The sequence below is a fragment of the Tenrec ecaudatus genome, chromosome 9 (assembly GCF_050624435.1).
Source record: "Tenrec ecaudatus isolate mTenEca1 chromosome 9, mTenEca1.hap1, whole genome shotgun sequence".
In the NCBI taxonomy this organism is placed as follows: domain Eukaryota; kingdom Metazoa; phylum Chordata; class Mammalia; order Afrosoricida; family Tenrecidae; genus Tenrec; species Tenrec ecaudatus.
The window spans coordinates 72,778,207-72,792,219 of NC_134538.1; the positions used below are offsets into that span (position 1 = coordinate 72,778,207).

The 14,013-nt window shown below is 42.3% G+C and overlaps 1 protein-coding gene across 2 annotated transcripts in view; it reads left to right on the forward strand.

Annotated features, from left to right (window-relative positions):
* DPY19L1 (dpy-19 like C-mannosyltransferase 1) overlaps positions 1-14,013 on the forward strand; it is a 106,220-nt gene that overhangs the window by 79,951 nt on the left and 12,256 nt on the right. For both annotated transcript variants that reach the window (XM_075558198.1, XM_075558199.1), the window contains 5 exons: positions 3,343-3,414; positions 5,576-5,625; positions 10,257-10,281; positions 11,014-11,133; positions 13,049-13,223. In XM_075558198.1, the coding sequence (XP_075414313.1) occupies positions 3,343-3,414; positions 5,576-5,625; positions 10,257-10,281; positions 11,014-11,133; positions 13,049-13,223 (442 nt within the window). The remainder of the gene's footprint in view (positions 1-3,342; positions 3,415-5,575; positions 5,626-10,256; positions 10,282-11,013; positions 11,134-13,048; positions 13,224-14,013) is intronic.

The following is a 14,013-nucleotide window of genomic DNA, read 5'->3' on the forward strand; positions in this document are numbered from 1 at the left end:
TTTTCACACATTCATAATACCTCACCCAGGGTTTTTATAAATCAAGGTCATGTTGGTGAGATAGAAATGTATCATGTTTCTGTCCTTGAGTATCTTCAGTGTGTTACTCTGTTGTCTTCTGGCCTAAGATGTCCCTGGCAAAGTCTGATGCGCATCTTATTTATCAAACACCAATACTAAAATGAATTTTAAAATGTTTTCTGAACATAAGCTTTAAAAAATTGTACTCACTTCTTTCACACAATTTTGACATAGTGAAGTCTACGGCACACCACCTGTCTTATGTTCTTAGACTTACTGATGTTTGTTACTAGAAAAATGTTTGATTGCATAGATGATAAAATAGTATATGTTTACATTGATACAAAGCTGGGTTTTTTTTTTGCTTAGAGTCTATCATAATTTAAATTTTATAAAAATAGAAAGGGTTATATATTTAATGTTGAATACCATGTAAGTGTTTATAAAAGTAAATAGTCAAATGAAAGTGTAAAAACCTCCTTTTAATGGGATTTCTAACTGCATGAAATATGCAGTTTTATGTAATTATTTAGCAAAATTACTCATCCAGTTTGGAGTAAGGTGTCCTAGTAACACAACTGTTGACTGCAAGCCTGGTGGTTTGACCCTACCAGACGTGAGAGAAAGTCCTGGCTCTCCGATGCCTAAAGATGACAGCCTAGAAAGTTCTATGGGTCACTTCTACGCTGCCACCGAACCAGCCCCGCTGCCACCGTGCTAGTTATGACTCAGAGACACTGTGTAGGGTTTCCACGGCCGACATCTTCCCAGGAGAAAGAGAGCCTGGTCTTTGGCACGTGGAGTGGCTGGTGGGCTTGCCTCACCCTTTCCAGTCAGCACCCAGTGTTTACTCAGCAGCGCCACCAGGAGTGCTGCTTTGCCACCAGAGGTCAAACCGAATTGACGGCTCCCAACAACAGAGTTTGTTTCACCTCTTAGCAGCCAGTGCACAGCAAAATGAAACACTGCCCAGCCCTGAGCCATCTCCCCAATCGTTGCTGTTTGAACCCCTTGTTGTCCTGTATCAGACCATCTGACCCTCCCCCAGCATGACCTCCAACAGGTCCCCAGTATGTGAGGACATAATCTCACCATCTTTACTTCTCATTCTGATTGTACTGCTTCCAAGACGGAGTCGTTCTTCTTCTAGATATTCTTCAACAGTGCCACGATGCAAATGGACCGTTCGTTTGCTGTCTTCCTTTGTTCGTTGTCCACCCCGTGCATGCACGTGAAGTGGTTAAGAACACCACCGTTTGTGGGTATTGTACCCACACCCCAGTCCACTAGGGGACACCTTTGCTTTTTAACACTTTAATGAGTAAGCCTTTCGCAGCAGATTTGCCCGATGTTAATAGATACTTTGATTTCTTGACTGCTCCTCCCGTGAACAGATTGTGCATCCCAGTAAAGTGAAACCCCTGGCAGCTTCAGTATTTTTCCCTTTCACTGTTGCGTTGCTTATTCTAGTCGTAAGGTTTTGGATTCTGTAGGTGGAGGTGTAGTCGCAATGGGGAAGCACTCAGCCCTCTTCACTTTGAGAACAGTGATGTTGTGTGCAGACTGAAGGCTGCTCAGGAGCCTTCTCCAGTCCGCTCGTCACACAGCCCACTTATTGGCTTAGCATGCACAGCACATGTCTTCTCGACAATGGGTTTGGTGCGATTGCGCTGCAGTGTATCATTCTCATGGTTCAGCATGGCCACCACCAGTTCATTTCAGCTCACTAATGCTTACGATATCAATCTCTGTGCATCCCAGTTCATTTTCGAGGACTTCACACTTCTCACACTCAGAAATTACAGTTATTAACAGATGCTTGCAACTGGTTCTTTTCATCTTGAGCTGGACCCCATTAGCAAAGACTCTACTCCATCCATGTCACTGTGGTTGACTCTACTTTGCAAAGGCAACTCTTCACCCGTTGTATTTTGAGTTTTTTCTAACCTCAGGGGCTCCTCTTCTGGCTCTGGATCTGGCCCTGCTCCACTGCTGTCCATGACGTTTTCAGTGGCTGATCCCTCAGAAGTTAACAGCCTGGTCTGTCTTTGTGGTCTCTCAGTCTGGAACCTCAACGACCAGCTTCCTGCATCGGAGCCACACACAAGCCACCATAGAATGACAAACTGACAGCCTTGTTTTTTGCCACTGTGTAACTTAGAGTTCTTCCTTAAATGCCATTGGTTCTTGGATGCTGGCCTCCTCTTTTTGGTACAGTGACTATATTCCTTCTATCTTCTTTTAATGCTTCCTGGGCCATTCAAAAATTTGCCAATAGAATCCTTCAGTACAGAAACTTGAGCTTGGAATTTTTTCTTCAATTCTTTTAACTTGAGTTGTGCTAAGCATATTGACTCCGTGTGGCTCTCTAACTCCAGGTCTTCGCACATCTCATTGTAATACTTGTCTTCTCAAGGAACCCTTTGGAATCTTCTATTCAACTCCTTTACTCCTCATCGTTGTCACTTAGCTTTATAGCTACTCTATGTTCAAGAACACGTTTCAAATCTCTTCCGACTTCCATTTTGATGTTTTCTTTCTTTCATGTTGTTTTAACCAAACAACAACCACAGAGCTTAGGGAAGAATAGTAGGAAGGAAGAACTGATAAGTAAGTCTTGGGCTGCTGGTGGAAGATGGGGTGGTTCAAGCCCCTCAGTTGACTCGGCTGGAGAAAGCCCCGTGACTGCTCCAGGAAAGACTGCCGTGAAGGAAACTGGAGCAGACCCATGTCGCTGCTCTGAGCCGCCGTGGACTCCACAACCCCACCAACAATATCAAACTTAGAAATGGGAATGGGAAAGTCAGGAAATCTTATTACCATACTTTGTAGAATTTCAAAGTGCCAGTAGTTTGGGTTGTCAGCCAAACACTTTTGCTACAGAGCCCCATTGGGTTTCTTAAGAAGTACCATTATTTTTAATGTGGTTGAGACTAGGTTAAGCTTTAAAAGTATTTAGAAAGACACAGTATTTGGCTAGACAAAATAAGTATTTTTGTGCAGGGAGATGTTGGGGAAAAGACATATCTCTTGTTACCTTGTAAATTCTTTGTGTGTGAGTGTGTGTGTGTGCTGTGTTCATGGTGGGTCAGATTTTTCTTCCCACCATATTTTCAGCTCACTGTTGTAGGGAAGTTTGTTCCCAGGGGAGTACCGTAACGTCTGTGGTTGGAAACAATGGATAGAATGAACTCTTGGGTGAACACATGCTCCTATTCCCACACTTGGACTTTTAAAAATTTCACTTGACTCATTATTTTGAATGCAATTTAGTTCATCTGGAATAATATTTTCCTCTAACGATATATCTCTGAATTTCAGACTCCACTGAGGTATACGAAGACATTCCTGCTTCCTGTGGTTCTTATAGTGTTTATTGCAATTGTTAGAAAGGTATGTCTCTCACTTAGGAGCTCTTCCTTGGGGTAAGCCATGCTCTTGCTTCCCCATAATTGGATGTACTTATACTCAGCTAAATATTAATCTAAGTTAATCTCTTGCATGGATTTAATGAGACACTATTTTCTTACTCTCATTTTTAAATCTAGTTACAAGCCCTTAAAGTATTCTGTTATTGGCTAGTATAAAATATATACAAGAAAAAGGATGACCTGGGTTTGATGGTAATGTTATTTTGAAATATATACAATTAAAGAGACCATGATATCTCACATACAGCCTGCTTTGCCTATGTAATTCATTATTGACTTGCTTTTAACTTTTATATACTATTTCATAATGCATTTAGATAAATATTTCTTATTAAAAATTAAAGGTTTTTATTGCTATTTATTTAAAATAATAATATGCCTTTCTAAATGAGTCATACAGTGCCAACTAACTCCTGGATAGTATTTAACAAAAGGGAAAATATATTGCTAAAGATGTACTGAAAATTGATAAAGTCAAAAATTTAGATACCCAACTTCATTTGATAATGGAATTCTAAGGTCAGGTGTAGGTGTACATCAACCAGAGAATCCCCAGCTTTTAATGAGAAAAATCAGTTGTAATTTTCTGTTTTTTAAAGTAGTGGATCACGATTTTTCTGTGATCAAATAATAAACGTTAGTATCTAAGTTTTCTAATTTGTAGTTAATGGTTTTTATGTTTGAACAACTTTCAGTAGTATAATTTTCATTCATGTTATGTATTCCTACTGTGCTTTGTACTTTGTACAAAACGCTTTCACCTGTTATTTCATCTGGTTATTCAACAGAGCCCTTCAGGGTAGACCGAGATTATCACCCCTTTTTGTTAGATGCAGAACTGAAAGGTAGTTGGCAGCCTCACATTTTGTGCATGAAACAAGAGGATTCTACTGTGCAAGCTCCTGAGTAACAACACTGAATTCCTGAAAAGGGGGAGATGGTTGGGCATGCGCCAATGTTGGCACTTAACCCACCATGTTGGGCATTGTATGTATTTGCTTTGTGTTCCCGTAGCTCTTTTAATACTGCTGAGCACAATTAGTTCTTTTGGAACACCGGACCCTGTATTTTCTTTGCACTTTCGCTTCTTTTATCTGGGTGTGTACCTAGTAGGTACTCAAACACTAGACAATCTAGACTACATGCAGACGAATAAGCTCAACCTTCCTAATGCCGCCACCCTCTAATACAGTTCCTCATGTTGTGGTGACTCCCCAACCTACAATTATTTTCGTTGCTACTTCGTAACTGTAACATTGCTACTGTTATGAATCGGGTGACCCCTGTGAAAGGGTCTTTTGACTCCCACAGGGGTCACGACCCACAGATTGAGAACCACTGGTCTAATGGGTGACAGATGATCAGATTCAAGAAGGTGGATTTTGTTGGTGTTGTTGTTTAAAGAATAAATATTCCTATGGAAAGAAGATAATTGCCTTCAAGTATTGCTTGTTGCTTAAAAATAAGATTGCCCTTATTCTGACTCCTTAAGTAGAAATATGGTAAAGCCTAAGAGACAGGGCTTTTGAACCAAACCGTCCAAAATTGGGAAGGGATAACTGGGAAAGCTGTAGAGATTTAATTGGTGGCTAGATGTTGTAAGCCTATCAGAGGTATTGTAGAGAAGGCCTGCACCGTAGATGGCGTTTCAGGTTAGAAGACCCCTCAGTTCCGACTGAATCGGACGATGGAGTGGGAGTGTTGTGTTTCAGATACTTAACAGCTGTGATTGTTGGGCTCTGAACCGGTTATCCAGTTTGTGTGTGTGTGTGTGTGTGTGATTGGCCTGGCGTCAGGAGGCTGAATAAGAGAGAGTATGAAGCTGGAGACCTGGTTTGGGGACCCAACAATGCTTCTTAGTTAGTAGCTATTTATCGTAAGGGAGACCACCGGATCCACTTGAGCCTGTTTGCAGAGATTTTTTTTAACCTACCTTGTAGGGTTATTGGGTATTTAGATATGATCAAATACTGTATAAAATACAAGGTTACGTTATTGTATTTTTTTAATTATCTCATATTTCCTTTTCATGTTTTTGATAAGTTTTAAAGCTTGTTTTCATTAATTAAGACTTTATGTTTCTCAAAGCTGCTATTTTAAAATGCTTTACAATCTACTTGCAGATGATTAGTGATATGTGGGGTGCCTTAGCTAAACAACAAGCCCATATAAGGTAAATATTTCTGTTTCTAGTCTTTATTTATTATATAAGAATTTACCTGTTGTGCACTCCGAATTTAATAAGTTGGTATTTTTGGTCATCACTCCCCACCTTTACTTTTCTCATTATTCTCTATCTCTACAGAGCAAAATGTACCCTTACTCAGCCTCATCGAGTACAGTCTGAGAGTAACCCTCTGGGTAGCTACACTTGAAGGACACAGCATCGTTTCAGTTAAGCAGGGACAATACATTATTCTTTGACTGGTTGAAGGACCCTGATTGCCTTTTTAAGAGAAGGGCAAGAAATACAAAGCTGGATCCAGACCTTTTTCTACAAAATAAATTCCAGATAGAGCAAATATTTAATAATTATGAAAACAAACCCGAGTATATTTTTATGATCTTATTTTAAGTTTTCTAAACCAAACTAATTGCCATTGAGTTGATTTTCATAGCGGCCCAATCACTATCGGGTCTCTGAGGCTACAAGTCTTACTGGAACAGATAGTCTCACTCTTCTCCTGCTCAGCCGCTGGTGTATTGGAGTGGCCAGCCTTGAGGTTAGCAGTCCCACATGTACTCAACAGTGCCACCAGAATGACATACTCCCCATGTAAGGAAAGACTGATAAACTTGAGCGGACAGACATTTTGCTTGGTAAAAGGTCTAGTTAGTGTATTTGGGGAGTGGGTGATGCAAATTCACATTGGAGAAAGGGGAAAGATTTGCAGTGTGTGACATAGGAGCCTTGGTGGCTTAGTGATTGTGCATGTGTTGGGCTGGGTTCTGCAAGATTGGCAGTTCGAAACCACCAGCAGCTCCTCAGGAAAATGACAGGACTTTCTATTGCCTTAAACACTTACAGTCTCTGAAACTCAAAGGGACCAGTCCACCCTACCCTAGAGGGCAGTATTGATAAGATGGCAGTGAGTTTGGTTTGGTATAGTGGGTTACATAGTAGGCTGCTAACTGCAAGGTTACTAGTTCAGGGCCACCAGCTGCTCTGAAGGAGCAAGATGAGGCTTTCTACCTAAAGATTTGCAATCCTGGAAACATACAGAGGCAGCTCTACTGTGGCTACAGGTCAGTGGACTCAATGCCACTGAGATACAAAAATCTCCAAATTAGTAAGATAAAAATCTACCCATCTGTTATCAGACAAGAAGCTCACCCTTTCCCTCTGCCCTTTAATCTGGGAAGCTTGCGCCTTGCTGTGGGGCTAGGCTGGGGTGGTCCCCTGCACCCATGGTTGCATCCTCCTGGCCTCACAGATCACCTCAGGCAGCATGGTCCCACCATCTCAGAGTGGCTTCCTCTCTGCTTCCTGCTGTTCTCCGCCCTTTCAGCCAGTACCTTTCCCTCTCGGCAGTTTTCCTCATTTGCATATCTGATGCGTTGCCTGTGTCTCCTGAAGGAAGGACCAGACAATTTCTGTTCCCTCCAACACTGTAGCCAGGGCCAGACACGTAGTAAAGAAACAGTGAAGACAGACGTGTGACGACTAGGTACTGGAAAGGGTATTGATTTGGCAATAGGGAAATTCCTATCAGGCCAAAACTTATTTTTTGTTTTAGTAATTTTATTAGGGGCTCTTACAGCTCTTATAACATTCTATACAGCAATTGTATTAAGTATATTTGTACATACGTTGCTATCATTTTCTAAGCATTTACTTTCTATTTGCTCCCTTGGTATCAGCTCCTCTTTTTTCTGCATTGATCATTGCAATCTGTTCCCCCGTCCTCCCCTCCTCCCCCACCTTTCCCTTACCGTCTTGGTATCGCTACTCCCATTTCTCTTCCAGAGGGCTTATCCACCTGGATTCTGTGTGTCGTGAGCTCTTATCTGTACCAGTGTACATGCTCTAGCTTAGCCCGAACTGAAAAAGCAGGACTGGGGTCGTGATAGTGGGGGTGAGGAAGCCTCGAAGAGGACAAAGCTCTTTTTCCTTAGCATGTTTGTGAAGATGCTATCTCTCCAGTGCTTGGAGTGGGGCTGGCGTGTTGTGAGACCTAGCAGAACGTACAGTAGTTCTGCCCTTTCAGCCTGAAGTCCCACCAGTGGAAATGTACTGGATAGGAATGCTCACGGGAATGCCGAGGCTGGGGTATCGTGAAGGGGGTCGCTGTAGCATTGCTGGTCCACGGAAAGATGGAAACAAGCAAAATACACACTAGTAAGTGACCCAATAGGGAGTGAGACGCTAGACCATCTTTTGGAAAGATTCCCAGCACGCGTGATTGGATTTTTAAAAGATCACAAAGCATTTCATGTATGTAATCATACCACTGTTTAAAACATGAAAACGTGTGTGTTTGTATTATACAAGTATGCATTTATATATTGTATACACAGGCATGGGGTAAAACCCTGGACTACTAAGAGTGTCACATTAGAGGTTGAAAAGAAAGACATTTACTTCTTTCCCAGGATTTGGGGGCGGGTGGTTCTTGTTACATTGATGAGAGTCTGTGCTTTGTGTCATGGAATGTTTTCTCACATTGTAATCTGTGCCAGACCAAGAATGATGTCTCACACGTTTTCTGGAAATGTATTTATTTTTAATTGAAAACAATTTTCTGTGGTTGTGCCCTTGCTCATGCCAGCAGCACTTGAGTTGAGGTCCAGGGACAAAGAAAAGGTTCTGGCATATACTGCCAAAATTTCTCTTCAGATGAGGCAAAAATATTTTTGAAGACCTTGGGAAGGAAGTAGAAAAGTGTAGAGTGTTTAGTGTGCATCTCAGTATGTCAAAGGTTGACTTTTTTATAGCAACAATAATAACTCAGCTATAGAGATAATTATAGAAAACTAAGGAGCTTCTTGCAGTTCATTCAGATAGGATAAGAGCTGCTTTTTAAAAAGAGGAGCAACACATTTACATATTTCACAGAAGCACCAAAGTCATGTTTGTGTTATGGTTCCGTGCCATTAAGTAGGCTTCTGCTCCGAGTGGCCGCATGTATGACATACCACAGAATTTGTTCTGTGGTCCTGGTCCTGTGGTGTCCTCACGCGTGTTGCGCTTGGCCGCATTGCTGCAGCCACTGGCAGTCCCTCTTGTCCTGAGTCTTTCTCTTTTTCACGGATCCTGCACCAAGCTGGATGTCCTTTTCCAGGGACTGGTGTTCCCCGATACCATGTCCAAAATATGTGACACCAAGTCTTGCCATCCACACTTCAAAGAAGCTTTCTGACTGCACTTCTTCCAGCACAGGCTTGTTTGTTCTTCTGGCAGCATGTGAGATTTCCCCTATTCTTCACCAACGCCACAATCAAACGGTCTACTGCTTTCATTGTCCGGCACTCGTCAGGCACACGAGGCCAGCAGAATACCACGACTTGTCAGTAGAAGGAGAAAGATAGGGATCAGATGGCACATTGTTTATAAATTCCTGGATGAGAGAAGCGGTGCCCGGCCTGTGCTACTTAGTGGCTCTGTCACTTCTTCCTGGAGTCTAAATTGGAATGCTGTGACTGTTGGTACATTATAGAGTCCATGCTGAAAACTCTTAACATGTGAACTTCCGTCCTAAATGGTCTCTATTGCACGCAAAAGTTCTGGGAAAGCAGAGGCACACGGGGAATGGATAGCCTGGATATGACGCCATGAATTAGTTGTAGGCTCTTGAGATTTCTCCCCAGTCCCTGCTGTACTAGAATCTCACCAGTCAGGTAGCCGATAGGTGCTGTGTCTTCTCTTGGCTTCGTAAATGTCCAAGTTGGTAAAACCTTACGATGTAATACAACACTGATCTTTTGTCAGGGGGGCAGCCCCTAACAAATCACAACAGGCCCGGCAGGCGCAATTGCTCAGCAGTAATATGTAAACATTACAGTAAAGTCTTAGCCATTAATGAAGGAGTCAGACACATTTCATGATAGCATGCTTACCTCAGTCCTTCTTGGTGGTCTATGTGGGGATATGGAAAGTGGGAATGGCAGGGGAGAGGGAGCGGGTAAGGAGGATGGGAGAGAGAGACAGAGAGAGGGATTGATAGATTTATTACTAACCAAGGCTTATATATCTTTTGGGGGCATGCAAGCCCCCTGATTATAGGTAAAGAAATCACAGGAAGGGCTTGTACAGTAGGTAATACAGTAATGGGAGGGGGACAATCTAGGGGTATGTATGCAATAAGAAGGAGAGGGATTGGGAGTACATATGTGACAAGATGGGCGGATCCTAGATTCAGGATGGTAGCCTAATTTTGGATGTCACTGAGCAGGTTTCACCACTTCTCTGGCTTTCCATGGAAATAATTATTATCCTTATCCGTAAAGTAGGGTGTGAGCCCCACTTAGCGTGGACCAGACAGTAGTCTGATGGCTGAATGCCTCCAGGGAGAATATCTCTAAGCATCTGACCTCCCACCATGTGCTGGCAAATAGGCTCCAAGGCTTGGTATATCTTTGGGGGAGACAAAGCTGGGGAAAAGTCTTTTTATATCCCACAATCTTTGGGGGGAAAATAAGCTGTCTTAAATAATTATAACACCGATTTTGGCCTGTGCTGGTAGTTATTTTGATTTACATATACGTGTCTTGAGGTACTATGTAACGAAATGGACTTAAATAATGTTCTAAACAAATTTTTCAAAGATGATTCAATAGTATGTTTTTCTTTTGTTTCCATTTCAGGAAACACCAGTTTGATCATGGAGAGGTAAACACTTCACTAGGCAATTCTATTAAGTTTAATGTTAATATATTTGGGCCATGCTTAGTTCTAGCTTCTAAGTTTATTGATAATCGTTTATTCATCATCTTCAACCTATTTCTGCAAAAAAGAAAAAAAATATTTTAGGGTACCCTGTGCGGATTCACTGACCATTCTTTGCCAGAGCAGCTCAGTGGGAATGCATCTGCTCTGCTTTGGTCTCCCCCACAGCACAGCAGCTTGTTTCTGGACCCTGCATACCCACGTGTGAGGAGGGTTTTATGGGCTGTGAAACTGCTCCCCACACCCAGCCCCTCGCAGTGTCCTGGTGCTTGGAAGACGGGACCAGTTTCTCCCAGCTCCGACTACATCAACCCGAATCTTCATGGCAGTTTCAAGGTGGTGCCTCGGGGTCTGGAAGCAGCATCACTTCTTGTTTGCCATTTCCTTGCTCCTAGGCAGACTCAGAATTGTGGGTTTTGTAAACTACAGCAGAATTACAGACACGCTTACCTTAGCTTACTTTATAATTTTAGCCATCTGTTAAAATAGAATGGCTTGATAGTGATGTTTTTAATGTTGCTTTAGAAATGTCAGCCACTAGAGTAATAGTAATTTTTGTTGCTAAGAGAGAAGTGCCCTTTTCTTGATATTTGCGTTTGACAGTATTTTCTTAAGCTTTACAAATTGTGTAAAAAAGATTTTCTCCGTGTGTGTGTCTGTCTGTCTGTCTTTCAGCTGGTTTATCATGCACTGCAACTGATTGCATATGCAGCGCTGGGTATTTTAATTATGAGGCTGAAGCTCTTCCTGACTCCTCACATGTGTGTTATGGCGTCCTTGATCTGCTCGAGACAGGTAAGGCATTGGCTACTTTAGCGTTATGACTCAGGTGTTGATTTTATTTCAGCCTTTAATACTGAGTGGCCGTAAAATAATACTGACTTAGCAAAAGATTTCTGAATCCCTCTAGGCCAGTGGTGCTCAACCTTCCTAATACCGTGACTGTTTAATATAGTTCCTCATGTTGTGGTGACCCCCAACCATAAAATTATTTTTGTTGCTACTTCAGAACTGTAATTTTGCAACTTTTATGAATTGGGTGACCCTGTGAAAGGGTCCTTCAACTCCCAAAGGGGTGGTGACCCACAGGTTGAGAACTGCTGCTTTAGGCAAATAAGATCTTCCTGGCTTTGATCTAGATTCACCTAAGGGAACAGGGTGAAAGAGAGTTTGGCATGCTCCTACCATCAACTCAGTGCAAACTGAGTTCTTGAGTGGTTGGCTGCTTTGCTAGAGGTGATAACAGAAAGCTGGGCTTAATTCTAGGCAAGGTTTTTTATTGTGTTTTGACATTTTTATTTTTAACAATTTATTAGGGGCTCATACAACTCTTATCATAGTTCATACATATACATACATCAATTGTATAAAGCACATCTGTACAGTCTTTGCCCTAATCATCTTTTTCTCCCCCTCTTTTCTTTTTTTACATTTTATTAGGGACTCATACAACTCTTATCACAATCCATACATATACATACATCAATGTAAAGCACATCCATACATTCCCTGCCCTAATCATTTTCAAAGCATTTGCTCTCCACTTAAGCCCTTTGCATCAGGTCCTCTTTTTTTTCCCCTCCCTCACTTCCCCCCTCCCTCATGTGCCCTTAGTAATTTATACATCGTTATTTTGTTTGACACTTTTATTGCAAAGAACTTCCAACGATCAAGTTTCAAGTTATAAATCCTTTCAAATGAAATGTTCCTTTTTCAGTATCAAGCTTTGTGAACTAAGAGTGTATTTAATTTATTTGAATGTATATTTACGTCAATATTCCTGACTTTTAAAAAATTTGGTTACAGCCTTCTGTGTTTGTTTGCTGCTTGTCTTTTCCTGGGTAACTACCACCTTGCCCTGCACTCACAGATGGATGATTCTCGACAGTCACCTTCTCGTCAGCAGACAGCCAGAGTGCAACAGTCGGACTTGTTTTCAGCATAGAAAACATGGGAGTGCAGTGGTGGATAGAAAACAGACAAACAACTAAAGGGAGTTTGTCTTCCAAGAGTTTGAATTCTAGCTCTATAGCTGTGTCTAGAAAACAGGCAGGGGGAAATAGGGGGACTGCGTTGTCATTGAATACGGCTACTTGAGAGTAGAAGCAGCTTGCCAGCCTCAGGATTCCCAGTAAGTATGTAGCTATGGCCTGGGCCGGGGCCAGTGTTCCTGAGTCTTCGGGCTGGGCCATGGAAAGAATCTGGTTGGAAGCCCCTCATCTTAAACTCCATCCCACAGTGTGACCGCTGACAGCTAATGTTACCCAGGGCTGGCTTCCTGGACTTGTGGCCTCACCGGCCCCCCAGGCCTACACTCAGAAGGGTCCCACACTTGGTTTAACACTCTCCTGTTATATTTTTAAAATGCTTTAGTGATTTATAAACAAGAAGCTCTGCATTTTCATTTTGCATTCATTGGACACTTCAAGTGATAGAGATGGTCTAGCCTTTTCCGAGACTAGGATGGAGCAAGCCGGTGGAGAAAGAGCCTGTTAAAATCTGGCTCGCCTCGTTGTGGCTGACCATGGGCATCTTTTGGTCCTCAGGGTCAAAAGGACCTTGTTTCTGGATAATTATCTGAAGGTAATTAATTTCTTCTCAGGGAGGGTAGCAGAGACCAGGTTCTTCCCTGGGAAGAGGGTTGACAGCTTGTTGGATGCATGCTGCGGCGGCGGCGGCAGTCTCCGATGCATTCTTAATTTGGTTTCAGCTGTTTGGGTGGCTCTTTGGCAAAGTTCATCCTGGGGCTGTCGCCTTTGCTGTGTTAGCAGCAATGTCCGTACAAGGGTCAGCCAACCTGCAAACCCAGTGGAACATCGTTGGGGAGTTCAGCAACTTGCCACAAGAAGAGCTTATAGAATGGATCAAGTACAGTACGAAACCAGGTAAATATATAGAGACATACGTGTGTATATATAGTTATTCGATTTTAAAACTAATGTTTTCCCCACAAGTGTATGAGGGGGCTTCAAAAACTCATGGAAAAATTCCATTACTTTTCATTTCAATTTTTTCATGAACTTTTTGAAGGCCCCTCGTGTGACCATCAAAACATCCGAAACCCAGGTTACGTTCAGCTTCTGAAGCAGTGCGCTTCTAAAGCGGGGACTCAGTCTTACTCAATGGGTTTCTGGGGGAAATATACCCATACTTTCAACACAAGTTCTAGTGTTTTAAAAAGTTTACCCCCATTCATACATTCAGTTTACAATAATCTTTATTTCGCTCTTTTCCTGATGAGTTTTTAGTTTCCTTCTCTTTCCTTCTTGAAGTGAACCCATGGGATACAGTGTCTCACTTGTTTACAGAAAAAGCCTCCTTGCTTTATCAGAATACCAACCAAATGATTCACTGGTGGGTCATCTTCCAGAATTTCATGACGCTAAAAGAGCTTTTCTAGTCAACTTCGTATTTCTTTCCTAGAATCAGGACAGATTTCTAATGGGGTGGGGTGTGTGTGTGTGTGTGTGTGTGTGTGTGAGAAAAGTATAAGAAAGAAAAGTAGCCCTCAACAAGGACATTTTATTTCCCAAGAAAAATAACTCGCTGCCACTCTATCACCCCTTAACGCAATTCTCTTTCTGCTCTGCGTTCATGCGTGGTTCCAGTGCTGAGCGGTTAACCTGGAGGGCAGTGGGAGGAACGAGCGGCGATCCTGGGGAAACAGTGTGGCAA